Raw genomic sequence first — 25,112 nt, forward strand, 5'->3', positions numbered from 1 at the left:
CCCGTCTCCTCCTAACATGGAAGTGAGCTCATATAAATGTCATCTGAACTACGTCATATTCCTATAATATGTGTTGTAGAAATGTTGATATGCTACGGGTATTAAACGTATTGAAACACAGAGATTCAACTTATCCATGGTTTGCAGAAACGTACAATGCCAACATTTTCTGGCAACTTGGCTGAAATTGAATATGTTTGGGTTTTGGACTGTTTTAGCAAACTAGGCATTTTGAAGGAGTCACCTTGGATTTCAGGAAACTGACGGACATTTTTCACTGTTTTCAGATGTTTAATACATCAAAAATGAAATCCATAATGAAAATAACTGTTAGTTGTAACCCTAATATCTAGTTCTCATAGATAACAATTGCATTGGACACAGTAGACTGAAACTTTCATGAACACTCTGTAAAGGCTTGTGTCTGTGGTCTGCCCCCTCTGTCATTCAACACATAGCTTCTTCTCACTGCATGGTGTTGAAGTTGAACTCTGAATTTGGCCCAAACAAAGCTTTTCTCCATGCGTGCTTTCTGCAACATGATAGGAGAGAACATATATGGAATTCAGTGAAAAGCAGGCGTGTAGGAATTTTTTTTTTTTGAAATTTACCTCCCCATCTGGAAAAGTGACTTTTGATCGATACTCAAAAATGCGATCCACCCACAACTGAGACGTCTGTTGTCCGAAGTCAGAATGGAAATACTGGATGGAGTGATGGAGATTATTTATGGTCCGAAGGGCTTTCGTTGGGGCCACAAACATGGAGGAGAAGAGACTGGATTGTCCTAAATCAGATGTTAATACCAGACTTTTGGATGAGACGCCACCCAGTACTCACACTTGCACGCTCGCAATTAAAAAAAAAAAAAAAAAAAAAAAAAAGCTCCCTGATGACAATTCCTCCTCTTGAGAGCATTTTGTCTTTTAAATTTGTGTACGAGCGACATGCGTGAGACATTCGCCAACCCTGATTGACAAGCAATGAATAATTGTCTCAAATTTTCACAAAACATATTTTTTCCTAAACCTTTCCTCCAAACCGTGCACATAAGGACAGCTTTTCTCTCAAGACAGTTGTTGTTGTAATCTCAACATTGTTCTGTAGATAATTGATTCCTCGTGTCTCCCTTCAGATACATGTATGTATGTCACTGAGCATTTTGATTCTAAGCAGAGGAGAAAACATACTGAGGGATTTTCCTCTAAACCTTTCTAAAATATAAACTTTTATAGCTCATTTCTCTTGATGCACTAGTTGTAATTATGGACTCTTGTTTTGTTTTGAAAATAGGGAATGTTTTGGGCGTTAGAACATGTACTGCAATTCAGAGTAAACTCTTTGATTGCAGTGTGTACATGTTCATGAGTGACAGAAATCCCAGCAGCCCAAACTTGTTAATGAGGATGTTTACTTGTGCAGATGTAGAAATAAACTCAAACCAAAAAGGGCGAGGTACAGCTGTAGATATATGCAAGATATGTTTCATTTGTAAATCATCTTGTAGAGAACATGATAAAAAAAAAAGAGAGAAACCTGCAGAGAAATGAAATATAAGTATAGTTTAATTCAACAAAGTGGTTTTTAACAAACTTCTTGACCCTGTTTCTCACATCACAAGACCCAGGAAGGTGATGATGTACAAAAATGTTTGAACAGTCTTTTCTTTTATGAAAAAAAAAAAAAAAATCATTGAGGATATGTAGAGCTTCTTGGCAGACAGATGACAGTATGTGAGAAAACCCAGTGAATATATCCTCCTGTCCAGGGAGTGAAATATTGCAGAGGTAGACTTATGGCTGAAAGCCTGACCACGTCTCTATGTTTACCAGCCATGTTTTCTTTAACATCAGAGGAATGTCAATGTCAGCAACACCTGTGCATACACACTCATGAATATGCACATGCACATACATGTACTCCAAAATTTAAATAACACACAAACTGCCATTCTCTAATGGTTTTCATACCGGATTTTACTAATTAGTGTTCCTCTGTCTGGAGAGCCTTCATATAGTGATACACATCATCTGGCAGCCATATTGGAGGTCTTCTGAATTTCCACGCAATGCACATGATGAATTTGTGCTGTAGCTGTTTGAGCAGGAACTGATTATTTTACATAGGATCAAGTTTTGTGTTTGGATAGCATTTATCTAGCAGAGCAAGTGTTAGTGGTAAGCAGTAGGGTTCACATGCACTGCTTTTATAAAATAGCTCTCTGGCTAATAAGCTAGCCAAAACATACAGTAAGGGCGTTTTCAAACTTGTGCTGTTGAGTCCGGTTGAACCAGACTGGTTCTTTTTTCCCCCCTTTGTGCGATTAATTTGGGCAAACATACAAGGCATAGTCTGCAAGTTTAAGCTAAATGGCGCCTGTAGCCAGGTGCGCTTTGCATACTGGAATGCGGATGAGATGCTAGCTGTTAGCCGGAGAGTGAATCAAGGTCGAGGTCAACCTGGACTAGCACAATGAAGTACGTTTGGAAGGACTTTCTTCAGAACCTTCTTCCTGTGTTTACATGCATTTTGGTTCACTTGGATTTCTCTATGAAAAGAAACTGAAACAAGGGGAAAATGCACCAAGTTTACCAATCATCCGCAGGTTCGGACCAGAGCAAACAAATCAATTTGAAAACACCTTTACACTCAGTTTAGTCAGATAACCTGAGCAAGAACAATCAGCGTGTTTTGTAGTACAGGATGAACAACATTTCCATTTTAGTTGATTCCTATGTGGGTAGAGTTATATATAAATATGAATGATATTAAATGTTCCTCTGTCTTCCCTGCAATAAAATATCCTTCTTCCATCCAGCTGCAAAAGGTGTTGGAGTTCTGCCTTGGACTACAAACTACGTTTTTCCATTTTTTTGTAGTGGTGCCTTCAAGGACTGTCAAAGAGAGATCTTCCAAAACACTCCATCTGCCATGTTGTTTTTCCTCACAAGCAATAGGGAAAAGCAGACACTAAAATATCAGAGATGTGGCGCTACTGTTATGAGGCCAAATATCAGGCTGTGGAATCAGAAACAACAGAGTATGGAGGAGGAAGCATCAGCTACAGCCTCACACACAAACTTCAGCTGCTTAGTTTCTTTTGGATAAACTCTGCGATTCTGCTGAAAGCGACCCAGAGAATTTTGAGCCTCAGGTGGACAGAAAAGCTTAATCTAAAAATGTATTTTGATTTTACAATATAATGTTGGAGTCATATATTGACTACAGCGCTTGTTAAAAGGCCAAATATCATATTGTGGAAACAGACACAACAGAGTACAGAGGAGGAAGCAACACTAGAGCTACGATACAGTCGCAGCTGAAAAAGAGGCTTTTGCAGCGTCGATCGGTGCTCGGTAAAGATCATCAGAGAGAATGAAGACAGAGCTGCAAACTTTGCAGCACTTTGGTAAACCTGACTTTGTTTTCTCACCGAATATTATATCGGACTTTGCCAACTCTGAATACAGAACAGCACAACAGTGACTGTGTGTTACCTGTAACTTTTGGCTACATCCAGCTTGAGCACAATTATCTCCTAGTTCCTCGTCGTTCATAACGGTAAAAGAAACAGCACTCGGTTGTGGTTTTCACCTCTTCGTCCTCGATTGTATCCCAAACCAAGCTGAAATGGAGCCTGCAGACTCAGAGGGTTATTTGAATGTCCACCGGCACTGATGTGCTCTGGCAGCATTCTGGCTTGTGTGCAGCTCCTGGTAAGTTTGCAATGATCCACATAACTATCCCCAATGCACCGTTTGTTTTATGATTCTTGCACATTTCATTGCAAATGAAAATCAGCCTCAGTAAATAGAGATAATGCTGATAACTATGAACTTTGTCTCTGCTAACTGGCCGCTCTGCTGGGAAACGTTCATTCACTGCCTGCATTTCGTAAACACACCATCAGTTGTATTGGACAGGACTGCATGCAATGCATTAGCACGAAAGGGGAATTTACAGCCTTTTTCTTAGTTTTCTCTGGTCATTGGGCACCAATTTAAAAAAAATAATTGCACATTTCTACTACATAAGTGAACTAATTTTAACAAATCATCATATTTGCAGCAGTGAAGTCCCTCTTTAAGATTACTGACTGTTTTTGCAGATATGTTTTTATATGGTTACATTTTATCACATCCATCCATCTATTTTCCATAACCAGATAATCCTGTGTGAGGTCATGAACATATTTCTGTTCAAGAATAATACACTATACTAATGTCAGCTAAGACAACTCTTTGTAGAGTCAGAAATGACAAATTGTACACCATGAGAGCTGATCTACAATATTTTCCTCACGTAATCAGATTAGAACCAGTCTGAGCCAGTCTCTCATTAATATGGTAATTTCCATTAAGTATGACCTCCAAGCATAATGCTAAACATCTCCTCTGTGACAATTCATTTTACACACTTAAAATTGTGTTAAAAAAAAAAAAAAAAAAAAAAAAAAAAAAAGACACTTTTAGTGGATCAGGTGGGCGGGCAGCGCTGGAATGCACCTAATCCTTCGCTGCTCATTGAAACCAGCTGTTGCTCACCCAAGATTACCTGCACTGTATCTGTATCCAATGCTTAAGGTGAAAGACTCCCTACATTCCTCCTTGAATTTTACCTGACATGTTTCTCTCAAATGTCAGATAACATATTGTAATTTAACTATCTATCCTGTCTCATGCTCATTGCAAGCCACTCACATCACACTCACAATCACATGCGTTAAATAAAATAGCAAAATAGGATCTTGACTTCTCCCGAAGTCCAATATTAACTCTTGGTGCCCAGAAGCACCTGAATAACTGTTCCGCAGGGTCCTCAAAAACACCATGGCCTTCCTTTTTCCCAACTTCTACACTAGTACACCAGTGGAGAAGAGGACAGTGTCCATCACTTTAGTATGATTAGTGCACAGAAAGTAACATTTGCAACAGTAAGGTTGGGGTTTTTTGGATGAACCAGGCATCATGTGTTCCAGTAGTAAGTGAGCAGAAATAAATGGGAGCTAAAACAGGGATTTAATGCCAGGTAGTATCCACAAAAACATCAGGACAGAAATGAGTCATATGGTAGGTAATGTAACTACATTTTAGGATTTTCTTTCTAAGTAAGATCCACTTTAAAACAAAAAGTGATGAATAAGTGACAACATAAGTAACTGACATCCTTGGACAAGATTGTCTTGAATATTTCACATCAACTAATTGCTGTTTCTCCTTTCATGTCAACTGCAGCCCTGTACTGTAGGTATATATACTGTGTATGCTGCAATTTCCACCCATATTTTTTCCACTTGGTTTTTTCCCTCCTAGCTGCAGCTGCAGCCGAGTGCAGGATGAATGAACAATATCTGGCCGCTGCTGCTACTGAATCCTCCCCTGACGGATGGTTCCATTACATTCAGACTGCTTACATTTACTCTTTAAATTCCAAACAAAACGTTAACACGGTATGACAATTTAACATCATAATTACCATGCAGACTGCAGCCCAGTCTCTCTTAAACATGCAATGGATCCGATCATCAGCCAGGTTTACATACAGTAAGTAAGCGATGTGTATATTTCTCGTTTCAAGGACAGCCAGCTCAGAGGTCAAACTTTTGGCACTTCACAGTAAATCTGCTGGAGTTTGGCAGTAATTATCCTTACAGAACACCTGTAAGGATGATTACACCTGGGTACAATAATTGCCTTCAAACTGGAGCCGTAAATCTAAAGATAAATGGGATTTAAAATGCAACTTGACAACACTGGCATCTCTTACTGCTTGGCATGCTCTCTGATCCAGCAGCTTAAACATCTGTAAGTATAACCACATTCCTATAAATAACGAGAACGGAAAGGAAATCTTAAATCGGAGTAAATTTGTATTTTTGAGCCAAAACTAGGATTTTTTTTGTACCTTTTTAGGATGCACTATTGGCTGTATTTTCACTGTGGAAGGTTTATGTACAGTAAAGCCTTTTACATTATTTTATAAAGTGTCAGCTTCCATAATTCCACGAGAACGTTCTCTCATTTAATAATCAAAAGGCATTAGCTGCATGTGCAACCATCAGAGCTGTGGCAAGTGTCCTTTCATTTGAGTTAAACCGGTGCTCTCTATGTCTTGGAGGAAAACAGCGTGACTCCAACTTTGGAAATAAAATTAGTTTATAAAATTTAGATAAATTAGAGCGTGGCATGAAATCTGGAAGTAGAGAAAACTCTGTGATGTCTATTTTTATTAGATAAACACTTAAAAAGGCTAGATTGACAAATGTCTTATAGTGGTTTTTGATGTCCATGTACAGCCCATTTTATTCATGTGTGCATTTGTGGTCTGGATCTAGGCTATTCAGGGCCTAAATCCATTTGAAGCTCATCTTTCACTTTTAAAAAGCAGTTTGACCTCGAGGCTCACGTCCCTGTCAATCACTCTGAGGCTGAATAGTGAACCCCTCACTTGTTTTCAGTAGTGGGGCTTCCCTTTGTTAACATTGTGTTTGGATTTCAGCTTAAAAAAACACCAGAAGCACTTGTTATTTGCACGGCAGCATACTGCAGACCTACCGCCATCCCACCCTCAGAGACGTAGTACGACCTTTGAACTCACAACACGCCCCCCGGCTTTGTGAAGAGGCTTCATAAGGCTGCAGATCCCTACTCTCCAACCTGAGGGCTGGGAGTCCATGTCAGTCATAGGAGAGATTGAAGGGAGTGAAAGTGAAGGGGAAAAAACAAAAAAGGAGGGGTAGAAGAATGGCGAAAAACACAAAGAAGTTACCGTATTTCTGCGTGTTTCACAAAATTGGAACATGTGTTAGAAAAGTTTGATAATTACAACATGTCAGTTTTTTATTTTTTAGAAATAGCATGGAGCTGATTTGGAACCAGTGTTGTTATGCATCGTAAATTGAATTAGTGCAAACAGACCTCCGATCTGCCATAGATGATTATGTCACATCTTTGCTTAGTTCCTGTTAGACAGTCCGCATTGCTACTAACAGCCTCTTTGTGATTGTATTTCACAACTTTCATTTGGTATTGTTTAAATGTCAGATGTTCATCTGGAATGGTTATCCTTCAATCCAGACGGACACTGGACAGATTTTAGGCCAACTGTATCACTGAACTGGTCACCCCCGAGTGAAGTAGGCCAAATTTCTGCCAGATCGGTTGTCATTTCGCGTGCAGTTTGCGGAGGGTCATGACGCCGGATTAATTACCCGAACAATCAACAATCTGGCTCTCGGACGATCGGTTGGATTTCTGGCATGTCAGGAATTTTGGTCGGCTGTCTTGCAGTTTGAACAGTTCCATCGTCCAGTTTCCCATATTTCAGCATACAGTCACCTCAATGTGCTTGCGTGAATAGAAGTAGATTCTAGAGAGTAGATAGAAGTAACCAATTACAAACATGAGAGCATGTTGTGTGGACAGAATCTATGGAGACATGGTTATTCAAACTCTGGGGTGGTTTCCATACAGAGTAAAATGGCTAAAAGTAAAGCTGCCCTTCTCTTTGTTGACAACAACTTTGAGGATGCGTCCATCTTGTTTGAATAGATCAAGGAAGTGTCAGTGGACAAACCTGTTTGGTCCCCCTGTGAGAGGCAGCAATGTGGCACAAGGCATCTAGTTTGCGGAAATCCATACAAAGAAGAAGAATAACCTGTTTAGGGTTCCGTGTAAATGTTCAGTGTGAGCACTCACATCACGACTGGTTGACCAAACGTATCGTTTGAGCACAGTGTGAGTACAGAAGTCGTAGGATTAACGCCCAATTGAAACGTTAACACAATGTACACGATTAATAAAAAAAACGCACAGAGTCTGCCTGACTTAAGTTTTGTTTGGTATGGAATACTGTACAAAAATACTGTAATATACAGTATTTTCTTACATATAATGATATATAGTTTGTCCTGTCCCCCGCATAATGTCCTGTAGTCAGAGTCCATTCCATCAACTTGATGTGAACTGTGGCACAGATTCATATAAAGTCAGTTAAAGATATGTAGCAGTGTGGATTTAAATGTATAATAGTTTGCCCTGAAACATCATAAATCTAGAGTCTTTGTCCAGTTATCTGGTTTGTGGCACCTGGCAGTGTTGGCATCAAAGCTGTAAATCTAACCTAATAGGAAACACAAGGGAGTTAGTCACTAAATGAGTTCCAGCTGTGAAATGAATGAATCTTCACTCTGTCATCTTAAGGCACATCATCATCTCAAGGCAAATTTATTGCGAGTGCAATTGATCTTTAACAAGAAACAGATGAATGAATGAAATAAGAATTAATTAGGAAACATTTCGTTGACTTTCATGCAACTTTTACTGTGAAGCTGCATGACAGCAGTAGGAAGGTGAGGATGACAAAGTGTGATGGTGACCAGAACGTGATGTTTGCACGATTTAACAGATAATAATGAGACTACTTGAACAAGCTGTAGATTGATGTACATATAAACACACTTCTACTCAACATCCCTGTGTTCATTCACCTCACACAGCATTTATCACTCTTCCTTTCATTGCTGGCTGAAGGTTAATAGATACCCTACACTGGGTCAGAGGTGCTGCGAGGAATCCTGGCCTCCATGATAAGAAATATTCAAAGTATGAGCTGCACAAAATCCTGCTTATCTGTGGTGTGGTAGACTTTTTGGGGCCCCAGTCCAACTTCCTCTACTCTTTTTCTGCTCCATTTGACAAAACTTGGCCTTAATCTCCCCTCTACATCAACTGAGACCAAAATCCCAGGGTTAAGAGATCCCAAATGATTTTCAGTCAGAGAAAAATACAAATTAATAAAATTTATTCTTGGTGTTTGTTCTACCCTACATCTCTGAGTGTCTTTCGGCAGCAGTGCAATCTCTTACAGCCACAAGTAGCTTAGGTTCACAACATGGAAATTCCCTTAAAAAAATGCCCCCGTTTCAGATTCAAAGCCATGCACTGCTAGCAGATGTGTTTTCTTTTTGTTCTCTGGCGCTTTTTGATGTCAGCTGGGGCAGCTCAGCCTGGTTTCTCCCAGCCGTCAGCTAAAGAGCGATGACGATCTGGTATCTCACTGACTCATACCAGTAAGACACAGGAATGGACCCCTTTCTAATCTGCAGCCACCCACAGGCTGAAATATCTTCTCTCCCCCTCTTCTCTGTGTTACTGTGTTTTCTTTGCATAGAAACACAAGCCTGTTGCTCTTTGTCTCCTTGTCTCTCATCACAAAAGAGTGGACTTTGTTTACCTCCAAATACACAGACTACTATGGTGATCTCAGGACACTCTCCCAAAAATCTTAGTGTGGGTGTAAAGTAGGCGTACAGTAATCTTGGCAACCACAAAATGTTTTTTGTTCACTTAAGATTTTGCCAAAAACAAACATCCATTAAAGAAATTGCCTTCACATGTATTATGGATTGGTGATTCATTAGTTTCTGTTGCTGTTGTCTTGTGGAAACAACTGCCGCCTGTATTATGTTTAACTGGCATCATGATGTTCGTATACTGCAGCCAAGCCCTTGATGGTTGAGTGTACACAGCACATGACTTTGACACCAGAGACAGATTCACATCCCATGTCTTGGGATGGTTGGGCTTGGGCCAATGAAGCACCAATGAAGCACCAAAACCTAAATAAGAAACCTAAACCAGAAATATTATGCTTTTGGTGATTTTCTGTTATTTATGTACTGTTATGATGTCAGATATCTATGCTAAACATGGTCAAAGTTTCAAAACTTGAGATTAACGTATGTAGAAATGCTCCCTGCAAGTCAAAAGCCAGGGCTTCAACCTGCTCTGAACGCTTCGTTTGTGATGGTTTTTTCTAGCTTACCGCTATGTTGACGTCAGCTCGTCGCACATGTCCATAGTCCATAGCCTTTGTTGCTAAGGTTGTTGCTAAGGTTTTTCCATGTGTCATTTGCCTTATCCAAGCTCATATTTTGGATTGGATTCTGGCTCAAACATGTACGGATGTATTATAGAAGTTGATGTTTTGAATAAAAAACGAGAAAAAGTAGTGAAATCCTACTACTATAGTTTATTTCATGGTTTGTTGAGTTGGCATCTGGAGCCTGCGAAAGTCTCCCAACGTGCAGCTTCCAAGAACTGAACGGACGTTCTGCGTTAAGGGTCAATTAACTAAAACAAACACTGTCTCCTCTAACATGTAAACTTCTTAGTTGAAAGCTTGTCTTTACCAGAACAGACCATCACCATCTGCTCTGAGATACACTGACTAAATTGGACACTTGTGCGGCAAAGTGACCACCCGGGTGCATTTTCTGAAAATGTTCTTCTAACTAAACTAAACGTAACTTTCCCAGAGTAGCTTATTGCTGGAGCTGCAGTATCTAAACAAGTCAAAGTAAAACATGACATATGAACTCCACTTCAACACTACAACCCTTTGCTTCAGAAGAGGAGCCCCTGAAAATGATTATCCGGTATGAAAACCTGACATACAGCAGACAAGGCACTCACAAAAAGAGAAAAAAATACATCTGTCAGGCATTTTGAGGTGATGGCGAAATGTTCTAGTTTAAGATGAATATTGCAGAATGTGCATGTAAGTATGTTTCCCATTGTAAATCTTTATATGCTATTGAGACAGGTATGTCTCTGCACCATTTAACAGGACATGGTTTTTTGCGATTTGTGGTTTTTAAATTCCTTGTGTACAATATGTATTGTTCCTGCAAGATTAAGCTCAGATTTGCACTTCGGTTTCCCCAAAACGTACCTTCTTAGAAACTGAACATAATAAAAAAGACATGAAGAGGCCAAAAGACGTTGGTTTGATTTAAGACGACAGTCTGGGCCTGACCTAGTATGACTGAAGAAAAAAGGCGATACGAATAAAGATTTAGTTAATATCAGCATTTTACAGACTTGCAACAAAACAATGTTTGGAGGAATTTTTCCTGCCAGCACCATTGGTCAGTTTGCACAAGGTTGGTGAAGTGAGAACGGCTTATCACTGATGTCGCCTTTAACAGCATCACTGACAGGCCGTGATGGTTCTTATCTGTTTTAGCTGTCAGATTCAAGGTCTGAACACATCTTTATCTGTCCTCCCCTCTACTGGCTCCTGCAGCTAGAGTGCTGTGTGTTTCTGTTTGTTCTAGGCAGATTCCATTTGGCACCGCCGCCGAATGCTCTTGAGTCCAGACATTGTGGCAGATGAAACACCACCGATGACATCATCACCAGCAGAGGTGAATTTGGGAGAAAAAGTCCCATGCGCATCAAGCAACAGTTGAACGATATTCCCTTAATTCTTCAAAACTACATTTCTAATTGAGTAAATACATTTGTGGTGTGTGCCGAGATCATCATTATCATTTGCCACCAATTCCGTTTGTAATATTCATGGACTGAATGTCTATGAGCAGCTGAAAAGTGTAGTTTGGAGATCTCAGGAGTACTTTTCTTTGCTGATGATGTAGTTCTGTTGGTTACATCAGATTGTGACCCCCATCGCACACTAAGGGGCAGTTTGAGAGTCAGCAGCTACATATCTTTTTTTTTTTTTTTCTTCAAGGAGGTCATGTTATGCCTCTTTCTCAGTTTAATATTTTCATTTTTGTGGTCTATTTACAAATATTTGCATGTTTTTATGGCCAAAAAGCAACAAGTTACAGCTGTACAAGCTATGGATTCAGCCCCTCTGTCTCACTCAGCCTGAAACGGGCTGTTTTTTGTCTGCTCAGTGCTCCTCTCTTCTGATTGGCTGACTGTTTCCTGAGTGAGACATATCCAGGCCAACCACAGGTAATGGATCATAGCACATAGAGAGCAGAGGAGAGAAACTAGTGAGATCAAAAATGACAGCAAAATGCAGTAGAGACTCTGCGCTGAAATGAAGCGAGTGCACATAAATTAGGGAAATAGCATGATTCTTTCAGGAGGGGCGGGCCCTCCAGGGGAATGACTGGGGGAAACACTAAGGGTATAGTTGTGGCATCACAACCTTATGGAAGTCCAAACGGCTCATTTAAATGCAGTTTCTGAATATGGTTTCTGAATCTCTGTGGACTGAGCATTTTGATACTTTCACAGTATTTATATAACACCTAGACCTACTTTATAATCGAAGAAGAAATGGAAATCTCTCTTTTTTTGGCATTTTTGCCTTTATTCGACATTGAGGGTATGACATGCAACAAAGGTCCACGGCTCTGAGCACTTTTTATGGGTTGGGAGTGAATTATAATTGTAGTGGTTCAAGTACCTCAAAGTCTCAAGATGGGATGGTTGAAATGGAGTTTGAGATCAATAGATGGATTGGTGAGTTATTGACAGTGATGTGAGTATTTTACTTGTATAGTCCTGTTGAAGAGGGAAGTGAAGGAGAACCTTCACGCATGGTCATACACTCTGGTTAGTGAGAGAAAATATTTGATTTGGGATACAAACGGCTGAAATTAGTTTCCTTGCAGGGTGGCTGGCCTCAGCCCTTAGGGACAGGATGAAGAGCTTGGCGCATTGAAAGGAAGTAACTTATTACTACTCTGACATGGTGTAAAAAGAGCAAATGGTAAACCGTGAGGCTCTTTTTTTAATGAGATAAAATTGTGCCGGATGTGAATCCCTTGTGCTTTTGGTAGGCGAGTTTGATCCACCGCGAGAATAGCGGACTCCACTACTACCAATAAAAACTATTATATAGAGGCATAACTATTGAATGCAAATACATTGGATGGGTATTTCAGAAAAAAATGACTACCATAAATGTTGGATTTCATGAAATCAATATCTTAAAGATTATAACTTTAACAGAATGACAAAGAAGGTAATGGCTTTGATAGTGTGAGGTTTGGGTTTAGCTGTTTTAAATATTTTCTTTGATCCAATGATAACTTCTTGTCTTCACTATACTTAAAAGGAAGTTTTGAACTTGATGCTGCAGCTCTTGAAGCATCTCCCCCAACAGGTCAAGGTCACACAAGAGTAGTGCTTTAAAGCTCAGGCAAAGTGAGAGAAACCACACCAGTGAGGAGGAGCAGGAGGAGCAAAGGACGGGGGGGAGGGGGGCGACTTAACTGGAGTGTGTTAATTTGTATCTGGGGTGGTGATGTCTGAGGGGAGGACTGGATTAGTAAGCGGTGGTCCGTAGAGGGAGACGCGAGGAGTCGGGTTTCAGCTTTGCGGGGGCCCCTTGAGTCCCGACGTACTGAGCTGCCTTTGTTTGACTGGGAACCAGAGAGAGAGAGAGAGAGAGAGAGAGAGAGAGAGAGAGAGAGAGAGAGCGAGAGCAAGAGAGGAGGAGGAGGAGGAGAGTCAGAGGCTTTTAGTTTGGAGCGTGTGTGAGAGGGAGGCAGAGTGGGCTCCATCTCTCTCTCCCTCTTTTACTATCACTATCACACATGAACAGGACGACTTTAGTTTGGATCTAAGCTCACCGTCACTGAAGATGACTTCACGGTAAATGAAAGGCACTGTGTTTATGAATGAACAAGTTGATTTTAAGTCAACTTTTTAGACTGTTTTCTCACTCTTCAGTTCTGTCTTTTATGCAGCATTCCTCCCTGGTTTGTTGGATTATTTCTACTAGTCCTCCGGCTCTGCTGCCGACGTTCCTCTGCCTATCAGCTACTGGACGGTATGTGCCCTCTCCTGTCTGTTGATTGCATGTTGCTGGAGCAAGTGTTTCTTTTTGCTGTTGGTGAACTTTCTGCTGGCTCAGGAGTTTTCATCTGCTGAATATGAATGGTGAAACTGTTGCACTCTTGTCCAGGAATGTAATAAGAGTTACACTGATAAAAGTGCTTAAATATTACAGCAAGGCCAGTGTGCTCTTTTTGGAAGATAATATGAATACTATACTATTACTTTAGGACATTATGAACATATTTAATTAAGTTAGTCATATGGAAATAGTGATATATTATTCAGAGAGACAAAATAAAGTCTGTAAAGTCAATATTGAGTTGCACATTTTAAATCAACATTTGAAGTCCCTATGATATAATATGACAGTAACATCAAAGCAATACCAGGGTTTTTTTTTCCTGCATTCACTGCACATCATCTTGGCTCTCTACTAAAGTGCCTATATATTAAAGACCCTGAGAAAGTCTTGAGGGGTTTTCAGTCTGAGTTTTGACGGCTTATTTGCATTAGACCCACATCTGATAAGATCAGTAAATCCCATGGGATGCTTCATGTCGGACTGCCCTGGGTCCAGAGTCATTGTACACTGTTTATACCACAAGTAGGGTGGTAACAATGCAATGAGGAAAACATGGAAGTCCCCAACCTCCACTTTTGGAACCACTGCTACATGACATCACAGTGCATGAGAGAGATACCTGTCGGCTTCTGGGCTGTATCATGATTTCAATTATTCTCTCGACTGATACGTTTCTCTGCGTCCCTGTGTAGTGCTTTTCTGTCTCTGCAGACTGTTTTCACAGCTCAAACCTCGACTTTTTTTTCCATGATTAATGGATCAATCAGGCATTTAAACATGTTACCAATTAGTGCTGAAAGAACTGCAGACTTTTTCTTTTTCCATTGCAGTTGGAAACAATGTGCACATTGACAGACAGGCTTTGCAATCAGTAGCACCGCATAATTAAGGTGATGTAATGCCGTAGCTACTGACTTTTGAGTGTGTGTCTTGGAAGGTGCTCGTCAGAGATGAAGGTCGATGTCAATTATGTCAGCGGGCTTCATTTTATTAGTTTTCATGCTGCTCCTCAGACAGACAGGCTAATATGCCATCACCGCCTCCGTCAGTGTGCTGGAATCCAGATTGGCATTTGTAGCCGTATGTGCGTGTGTGTGTCTGTGTGTCTGTGTGGATATCATGACCTATGATCTCCTCAAGGACCTCCATGTCACAAAAGCAGCATTGTCTGGACCCAGTCAAATAATTAGGGGGTCTCTCTAGCTAGTGTGGCGCTACGGAGCTTAATTGTCAGAGTCTGACATTTTCAATTAAACACCACTCTGGCTGCCGGTGGCTAAAAAGTGTAACCACTCTGCAATAAAACACTGTCCCTAGTTTCAAGATGAGGTGTAGGGTTAGGTTAGGGTTAAAATACGATCTTATAGGAATGAGATTTGATTCAGAATAAGTTTTAAATGTGTGAAATTAATGTTTGCAACTCCGCAGAACTTGACAATGAATCTGTGTGAAGATGTGGGTGGAGTTGGGTTGATGTCAGTGTTTCTAAATAAAAGTTTTTTTTTTAAAGTGTGATTTAATGCTCCTCTACTGTAGATCCTACAGAGGCTGTCTCTCTCTCTCTCTCACTCTCTCTGTTTGTGCTTTTGCCATATTCATAATCTGCCATGATTCATTTTTTTCAAGAAGGGGAAAAAAAGAGCTTTGTGTGTGTGTGTGTGTGTGAGTGTGCACGCGCACATTGGCTGGCTTGCCTGAAAGAGCACCAGGGACAAATATTTCCAGGCTGTAAATATTCTTGAAAACAGAGCTGTCGCTGTGGCAACATTCACATTTCTGTGCACGTTTTGTTGAAATGACGCTGATATAATTCTTCTCCTCAGTGTGAAGTAGTGCACACTGTTTCCTTCGACTGTGTCTTTTACGAGTGTATCCTGATGTCGTTAGGTGGATGCAGCAGAAGTGAGCTGGCAGGACACTGATCTTCCATTCATGGGATCTCTCTTGTCGACTCATACTTTCAATTTAACAGGAATAATGAATTCTATTCATGAGTCTTATGACTATGCAGGCTAGATTTTAGGTCCACGAACACATTTGTAAATAAGGAACAGATTTATTACAAACTTAGTAATGCACGTTTTCTGATGATTCAGAGATGATGACAAAAAGTGAAACAATGACTGGACAAATTAATGAGAAAGTTAATTGTCTAATAAACTAGTAAAGTCATGCATGGATGAGTTAATGAACACATGTGTGGGTGAAGTTTTCAGAAGGTTCCTGACTAAGCAAAAGTACGGGTGAATGAATTAATGAATAATCAGATGGATGGATTAATGGTTAGATCAGGGAGTAAATGAGTGAGCAAATGTTATTTGACAGAAAAGGGGTTGAATGAGTGAATGGGCACATAAATGAGTAAATGAATGAATAAACAAGTCTATAAACTACATAAACAAGTAAACAAACCCACAAAAAGCAATAAATTGGCTTTGAATCCAGTTGTGAAGGATCCAGATGTGATTAAGCTTAAGTATACCCCTTTGTGCTATAGCTATGGTCTTCATTCAACAGAGTGATCATAAAAGCATTCCTTCTGGGAATTAGCTGCTTTGAAGCTTTACTAATGAGCAACATGTAAACAAACACGGTATACAATACAACATCACCAGCCTGGTGTGCACAGGTGGATCAGCAGTTACACTTTATAATGAATCTAACACTCACGCCGTGCACACTCACACGCTTGCATACGCCTCTATACCACACCTACACAAAGAATACACACATACAAACATGCAGCTCATTCCTGTTGCTACATCTGCTATACACATGGGAATTATTCACAAATAATAATGCTCTTAATTAGCTCGATGGAACAACATGAATAACCAGGACGCAGTTGTGCTATTAAGCATAATGATAAGATGATGTGGATGATGATGATGTGAGTCTCAGAGAATGTGGTTATGATGATTACATTGGGAGTGGTGATGAGGATAATGTATATGATGATGATGATGATGAGAAAGACAAAGACAATTATGATGCAAGTCCTTGGCGATCAGTATAAGTCTATATAGGGTGTTGCTGAAAACTTGTTAAATGGTTTACATTACCAACACAGATGTCGTAAACATGCTGGACTGACTTCATACATGTCGATGCTGTTTCGAATCACTTGAGTCATAGATGGACTTCAAGTACATTTGAATAAATTCATCCCTAAACTAAATGGATACCATTTGGAAAATAAACACTGATGCATACAGTTTTAATTGACTTTAAAGTTAAATGCAATCTGGTCTACTATCAAGGCAGGGCTCATTATTTTCTTCTTTTTATCTTTTGTTTGTTCAGGGAAGGTCAACTGAGTACATTTGCTCTTTTCTTTCAATTCCCCACCCCTCATTTTTTTCCATTTTCCTGCTGTTGTGAGGGTCAAGCCACTACAGGATCCTCATGTCACAAACAAGCCAACTGGCTTGTTTGGTCCTTCTCCACACAACAATTTTTATACAACAGAACTGGTGGTTTATACTGGCTACAGCTTCTTTTTTTAAGCGAAGAAAGATTAATTTAATACCACAACTTTCTCAAAATGTTTCTACTTTGGAATGAAACCAGTCAGTTTTATAAATGAATGCTTTGGTCTAAAGAGGAAGATTTGGGTGTGATTGTTAATTATTGGCTCGTAGTTGGATGACTAAGCATGTTTTGTTGATTTATGAATGGGGAATCTCTTACACTCAAAACCCTGTGACTCACTCTGGTCAACATCAAGAATAGCAATGGCAAGAGTTAGTCATAAACCATTAGCTCAAGTTAATATGAAGCATCTTCTAAAAGTAGGTATTGACTGATTAAATATTGCTGCAAACTGTCATTAAACAGTTTTTATATATCATATTATAGACAGTCTTTGTCATTTGGTGTATTGGACTGAAATTCTGAGTTGTGGGCTTGGCTGCTGTAGTGACTGTTCTGTGTTTTTGAAAGTTGAAACAATGTCTTTTTCCAAATTCTGGAAAGCATTAGGGAGAGAGAGAGAGTGCTCATTTCTAAACGAACAAGAAGATGCTGTGTCCAAACAAAAGATGTGGAGAAAACTTACAGGCAATGGTTATAAAATAGACAGAAACCTTTTTTAAAATCAAAAATATAAACTTTTTATCTAACGTCAAATTCATCCAAAATTGATTGTAAGTCCAGCTGAACGTGGCTAATCTATGGATTCACCGTTGTCTGTGAAAATCCATAAGCTACTTGCATTAATTATCAATAATACGTGTAGATTCATCATCTGTCCACCACTTGAAATGAGAAGACTTTGGGTTTAAGGAAATAGTCCAGTGTAAATCTCTCCAAAGCACAATACTTACCGCATCTATTTCAACTTAACAAGACCTTGGTTTGGTTTCAGTTTGATGTAGGTCATCGGGACCACAGCCCTGCACAGAGTTAATATGTCATCTTTTAAATAGAGTGTCATTTCAACTCCTGTACAGTAAGATTCTCAGTCACATCCAACAATGATTTCATGAATGAGCAAGAAAAAAAACACACAAAGTTCTGGCAATTCTGTGACACTTTATTTCCATCCACCACATCATGTAACACAAAAGTGCATCAACTTATATCCAGTTCATGAACAATTTTCTTTTTTTTTGTGTTTGAGACGCATGAAGTTATGCAGGTCTTTCCAATGAGCTCTGAGCACCAAAGCTGTCACCACATTAAAAAAAAAAAACAACCAATAAAAAAAAAGGGATATCACTATGCTATTACACATAATGCTAAGAGTGGCCAGATGTTTCCTTTAACCATGCAGATGTGTTTACGTTTCCTGAGTCAAATGCACAAGTGGGTTGTATGAGTATGAGTTTACATTTCAGACATTAAGCAGATGTTTGGATGCATAAGTAATTTACTGTTGAATGCAAAAACCATAACAAATCTGTTTTGGCTCAAGTACACTTTTGGCAAGACACATCAGGATTCTTAGTCTCTTTAACCAGTTGGACAAATAAAATAAAAAAATAAGTCAACAAATGCAGAACTGAGCAAACGTTAGGTGTAAAAAATATGCCCATTTATCTGCTATTAACTTCTACAAATGTCCCATCATTTCCATTGCCACCAAACAGCAAAAAATGCCATAATGTTCTAGGAGCATGCAGTTGACATGTCTATCATGAGGTTATTAAACCTTCAGGGGAAAAAAAGTCCTGCCATTGGAGACTGCTGAAATGATTTTTAATTCATCATTTCACTGCATCCATATTTATGTTTGTTTGTTTGTTACAGTGACACAAGTACTTCTTGTGGCCATTTACACTTTCATGTGTCAGCAAGCTCAAACTGCTTCAAGATGTACTGGAGGGTGTATGTGTGTGTGGTGCACATGTCTCTGCATTCCAGATTATTCCTCTTGACATCCACCAGATGCCAAATTTGGTCCAATATGACACCTGTTATTATCTTCATCTGGCTCCCATTTAATTTCTCTGTCATGCAGTTTGTTGTTATTGTGACTTGATGAGGAGTTTGGATAAACCGATGGAAAAACTTTGAAAAGGAAACAGAAGACGATGTCAAAGCAGTAAAGAGCTCACTGTCAAATTTAATAGACGACTTAGGATTCTGCAGACATGACAGTTTGAGAGAAGCTGCTCCACAGGCTCCGGGCCTCGACACTTGTATCTGTGAATAATCTAAACCAAAACAAACCCTAAACTAAAACCATATGCGCTATCCTGTAGGGTAAACAGGAATAACTAAATTTGTCCTGGACAAAACAAACCACTATTTTAAGTCATGGACACAGTGGGAGCACAGACGGTGTTAGATGAGATAGATGACTCTCTTCAAAGCATGAAACCCAGTAGACAAACACAGGATGTGTTGAGCTTTGGAAAGTCTCTCTGTGGGAAGGCGGTAACGTCAAATGTTACCTTGACCCCTCCGTCTTTTGTAGCGTTTTATAATTTGTTGTTGAAAAAAACCTTCACAGGTTAATTTATAATGACCTTGTTAACAGATACAGCGGCATAATCTGAATACTGTTTCTAAATACCAACAGCTTTTCATCATAATCAGCAGTTTTTGTGAGAAAGTTTGATAGTGTGTTGTTAACAAATTTGAGATAACATGTCTTTGTTTAACCTCTAATTAATTCCTCTTTATCTGAACATCAGTTGTCACTCAATGAAATCAAAGCTCAAGCCATCAAAGAGCTTTTATACCACATGAGCACTTTGTTTGATGAGGTCAACTGTTTTCTCTGCTTGGCTGCCATTATAATGTTGGAAGTCAGGCAGACCAGATGGAACAGCAATTGCAAATGCCAGCTTCGGTATTGCCTTTCATACATGGATGAATTATGAAATAATGGGCTCATGGGCATGGGTGTTTTAAAAACTCCCACTCCCACTTGCCGTCTTTGGTGGTCAAGTGGCCATGCAGTTGGAGAGTTTTATGATTTCTTTCAGCAGATTCTGAGGCCCCATTTGCACTGCGTCAATACTGAACCTAAACTAAATGTGCTTTGTAAAACTTGAGGGAATAAACGCTCACTTTGAAGGAGTCATGATGGATTCTTTCTTGTGACAGCCTCAAAGCAAATCCTTGAGCCTTCAGTTTTTCAGACATTATGCCCTTTCACTTTGCAATGAGGACAATTACTTCACACAGAGGTCAGGACCCACTGACCCTTTGACCTTTGGGCCTCTGCTTTATTGGCATGTAATCTGTCCATGCTTTCACAATGTAACAGCACAAGAGCTAATGCTAATTAGGTAGAACAATGCATAAAACATGTTTATCTATGTTTTTCAAATTTCAAATGTATTATCTACCCCAGCAATCCATCCAATTACTTCCATGCATCATTTTTGACATGTTACTGCTGTAGTCTTAAGCTTGCTGAGCATCCAAACTTACAGTAGGTCATAGGTCAAGCTCCCTTGTGGCGCTTAAGTTCGGAAGCGGAAGTTGTGATTGGACTTCTTACAGTGTTTTAGTGTTTCTTCACTTTCTATCCCCTCACAAGCTGATGAAAGTCTCCTTCTAAATTCACAATTGCTCCTTTAGAGCTGTTTGAAGGTCAACAGTAACACTGGCTGTGGATGGTTTGAGTGAGTCTAGCTTTAAATGTGGAGCAGGATGAAAAGAGGAATTCTCTTTGTAGCAGAATGTTGGAATATTTCAGCATGTAAACACGGTTACAGCTGTAAAGGGCGGAGTTGTGAGTGACTAACAGTGCATCCTGTATACTATGAGGGCATTATACTGAATAAAATGTGATACATGATATAACTTATGAGTCCTCCCGCATTCCTGTCCAAAATTGCACGCTCATAGGTTGCCGTCAGAAGGGCTTAGAGGTGCATCAAATCTGCAATTTACGATAATGTAAAGTGGTCTGAATTAGAGTGTTTATTTTTCTGGGAGCGGCCGGCTTCCTGGCTTTTGCCCATTGGGTGAAAACATGGAATTTCTAACAGTCTGGAAAGTGTCGGTCAGACGGAAAGATAGAGTTGAAACAAGCAGGTGTCTGTGCAGCTGTGGAGACCACAGAGAGAGAGAGGACATGTCCTGTCATACAACAACAGAGCATCTGAGCGTCTAATGGGGTCACGGAGTGCAGAGCTGCAGCGTGTGTGGCTTCGAGAACATGCATGCCTGTGAGAAATGAAGACATCAGAATCCTTGAATGACATTTTTCAGTAGAAAAAAAAGAATTAAAAGATTATTTTATATTTATGCCCCCCTAAATTATGTTCATGCATGTGGATGTGTGTTTTGTATTTGCGTCACAGGAGGGGGTCTCCACTAATGACAGAGCCGTCAGCAGTGAGAAGAGATTTATGAAGGTTTCCTTTTTCCTTTTTCATTCTGAAATATCACCTTTACCCTCTTTCACCCTCTGATCTGTTTCATCTGTCCGTCGCCTCTACCAGGATGTTAGTGTTGAAGATAAGGATGTTTTGTCCCGGTTAGACTAATTGCTACATGACTGAGGGTAACACTTTATTTGTACTCAGATTATCTTTATTTGAAGTTTAGCTAATCATCTTCAAATGGTGGAACAGCTTCATTTCAACAGCCTCGTGTCTTCTGGGAAGGTTTACTACAACATTTTAGAACCTGGCTGAAGAGATTTGTTCCCATTCAGCCACAGGAGCAAAACAGATGTGGGGCCTCTGATGTTGGGTGAAAAGGTCTGGTAGTGTTAAAATTCATCACAAAGGTGTTGGATGAGGTTAAGTTCAGTGTTCTGGCTGCCACGTTTGAAATAAAATTTGATGCCGTAAGATTAAGACGTAGACAAAGGTGTCCACATACTTTTGGTCATATAATGTAAGGTTGTGCAAATTAAGCAAGTGAATGTCTTTGATGTTGGTCATTGGTAAATATGAAAATAACTGCTTCTCTTTTAATAAAACTGTGTCAACGTCTGTGCTCATAGTGGACACAAGGTTACACCGGGTCACAGTTCAGCTAACGCAACCATGAACCCTTATGGCTCTGGTTTTGTCTCCTGTCCAGTTAATGGATGACTTCTGGTCAGATAAACCAGATAAAAAAGTTCAAAGAAAGTTCTTGTTTTTCTTAGAGTTTGAACATTTAAACACATAAAGTTGAACTTTGTATTTTTTCTCAAACCAGTTTGTCATGTTGTCATAGTGGGAATACTTATCTGAAGACCACCTGCTTGACTCCTACTGTAATTAGGAGATTCTTGTATGATGTAAATCTTTCTGGCAAGCTACTTGTAATTCCTGAGGGATAGCTGTTTTTCTTTGGCAGCTTCAAGTATAAGAAAGGGAGAGATCAATATGACGATAGCTGGAGAGAGACAGATTGGAAGATATTCCCTGAAGAGCATCTGTAGTGGGATCTTGATTATCTCACGGAGGGAAGTGGGATTAGTGGTGGTGCTGATGGTCGTTTTTTGGTGTGTGTGTGTGTGTGTGTGTGTGTGTGTGTGTGTGTGTGTGTGTGTGTGTGTGTGTGTGTGTGCTCAGCTGGTCTGCAGCTGCGTTGTTTTTGTGCACAAGTGTCGACTCACTTCCAGAAAATCCCACCACAGATCTAATTAATAGTTTGGTCTCAGTTTACCTGATTGTTTCCCCACTGTTGGCTAGTAAACACCAACAAACATCTGTCTCTTTCTGTCTCCTCTTTCTTTCAGTTTCACTCACTTTAAATCTTCCTCCTCTTATGTCTTCATTTCTTCTGTATGTCTTCTTTTTTCACGTTATCAGTTTATGTTTTTCTCACTTATCACATGAAACAAATATAATAAATAAATATTCTTTTCCCCTTATTTATTTGTTTGCTTTCTTTGCTTTAGCAGAACGCTGTTTATTGTGTTGCTATCCTGGAAATTCATGCAGGAAATAATAACAAATCGGCAACTCAATTCCTCATTTTGGTTTGTGGTTAACGCTGCTGCTGTTCCTGCTGTTGGCCTCTCATTAGCACTACCAGCTATTATGTTCGTGCATGTAGTAAACTGCCACACTTAGACTCCAAAACCATAAGTATGTGGCACCTTTCCATCAAAAAAAAGGGGAAAAACCCCAATGATTTAAATCTGTTTTTATTATATCAGACTTAATTCAATCAGGAGTTAATGCCACTTGTGGGAGTCATAGTGGCTGATTTAATAAGTTGTATCATCAATACAATTGAATCTAGTTGCAGAATTTAGCAACATTTTGCAGGCTGGCAAAAAGGCTGCAAACACTGACCAAAGTGTGTGTGGTCACAGAAAAGTCTGTTTTTTTTATGGTTTTATACTGGAATATGTCTTCATTGCATGCAGCATCATGAAAGTCATGATGTGTTTTAAGTTGAGGTCTCTGTAATTATACTCGTAAAACGTTATTGACATGGTCAAAACAGCTCTCAAGAATTTCTTAAAGGACTCCTAAGTAACCATGCAAACTGCTTCAGTGTGGACCAGACAAAGTGTGAGGTGTTTTTTTTTTATTTCCATTTTTCTGCTCTCTCTTGTCAAAGTTGGATCTCACTTCAGCTTCTAGTGCGGTGCAGTTTTCAATTAATATGTAACACATAAAACTTAACCATCATATGATTGATCATAGTAAACACAGAGTGAGATAAGAAAAACTTACCAGGTGCACTAATCCAAGCTAAGTCTATCACTTGCCTGTTAGAGGTAAAATATGTTGGTCCAGTTCTGTTGAGCCTTTACTTCATTAAGAGATATATTTGTGCACACTCACATTTGGTAGCTGCCCAGTTTAAAATGAGAACCAGATTCATGTACCAAAGTTGACAAGTAAGCGGTTTAATTGGATGAACATTGTACTAATCCTGCCAGTGTTTGGGGATCTGCTTCAAAAATGCATTTATGTAGCTATGAAGCATTTTTAACAAACACCCAATGCAATTATTGAAAACAACCAATCTTATGTGTAAACGGAGGACTTCTTTCTTAAGAAAGGAAAAACTTTCCTAAACCTATCGTAGCATTTGAGAATGCAGGAACAAAGCCTGGACATCTATTGGCTTCGACTCAAGCAAATTATTATTGTAGGTGAACTTGGCAAGTGCAGAGAACATTTCTTCTCCTTCAAGCCCTGGTTGAACAATGCTGTCATCACTCCGTCCCTCAGGCAAAACCAGACATCCCAATCTGGTGCTCAAGCCCGTAAAGATTTCAGCAGCCTTTTTTGAACAGTGAGTGGAGAGAAAAACAGATCTGTTTTCCAAAAAGCTTTCAGACTTGAACAAATTCAACACCTATTCAGCGGCTTAAAATAGTCCTGATGTATTCATTACACTTCATTGGAGACCTCTGGTTATTATATATATAATAGGTCTGGCTTTTGATCAACAAGGAGCAAAACTGATTTATTGGCATCAAGAGATTAGATATCCGATTTGGAGCCAGATAGATATGTGTTTTTGTCACAGTCAGGAGACGGGATGTCCCGATGTGGCGCTCAGACTTATGCTATAAACTTTTCAACAGCTTCCAAAAAAAAAAGTGTGGAGAAAAACAGATAATTAGAGCAAAGGGCAGTCCTTATTTAACCATCATCCTCCAAAAATCTCCGTTTCCTTGCTGTTTCAGCAGCTCCCAGCATCTCCCGAGTCAAATCTGGCAACGCAAACTGTTGGATTTAGAACAAAGGGCAATTCTTTTTTTTTTTTTTTTTAGATTTGACATCAGCCCTGTTTTGCTGCTTTTTCTTTTTTTTTGCAATCATTGAGCTGCTTCCATTGGAATTAAATAATCAGCAGACTTTTTATGTTTATTTTGCATAAGTGGTCATGGTATGAAGTAATTTGCCTTCCAAACACAGCTACTTCCCTCATGGTTCAGTGACATCTTATCCATTAAAACTGAATAAAACCTGGCAACGTACCGTAGGGGAGCTGAAAGCAGTAGGTTTAATGGAAAATCATGGTGGTTAGCAGGATGTATCTGGAAAGCAGGGCCTGAA

General features: G+C 39.6%; 1 protein-coding gene across 5 annotated transcripts in view; it reads left to right on the forward strand.

The window, feature by feature from the left end:
• Positions 1-3,484: 3,484 nt before the first annotated feature.
• LOC122972907 (collagen alpha-1(XVIII) chain-like) overlaps positions 3,485-25,112 on the forward strand; it is a 70,285-nt gene continuing 48,657 nt past the window's right edge. For 2 of the 5 annotated variants that reach the window (XM_044340323.1, XM_044340325.1), the window contains exons 1-2: positions 13,080-13,418; positions 13,514-13,596. In XM_044340323.1, coding sequence (XP_044196258.1) covers positions 13,408-13,418; positions 13,514-13,596 — 94 coding nt within the window. In that variant the 5' untranslated portion in view covers positions 13,080-13,407. Of the gene's footprint in view, positions 3,717-13,079; positions 13,419-13,513; positions 13,597-25,112 lie in introns of those variants that run through there. The other 3 variants (XM_044340326.1, XM_044340327.1, XM_044340324.1) reach the window with 2 other exon arrangements.

Source organism: Thunnus albacares, chromosome 21 (assembly GCF_914725855.1).
Source record: "Thunnus albacares chromosome 21, fThuAlb1.1, whole genome shotgun sequence".
Taxonomy (NCBI): Eukaryota; Metazoa; Chordata; class Actinopteri; order Scombriformes; family Scombridae; genus Thunnus; species Thunnus albacares.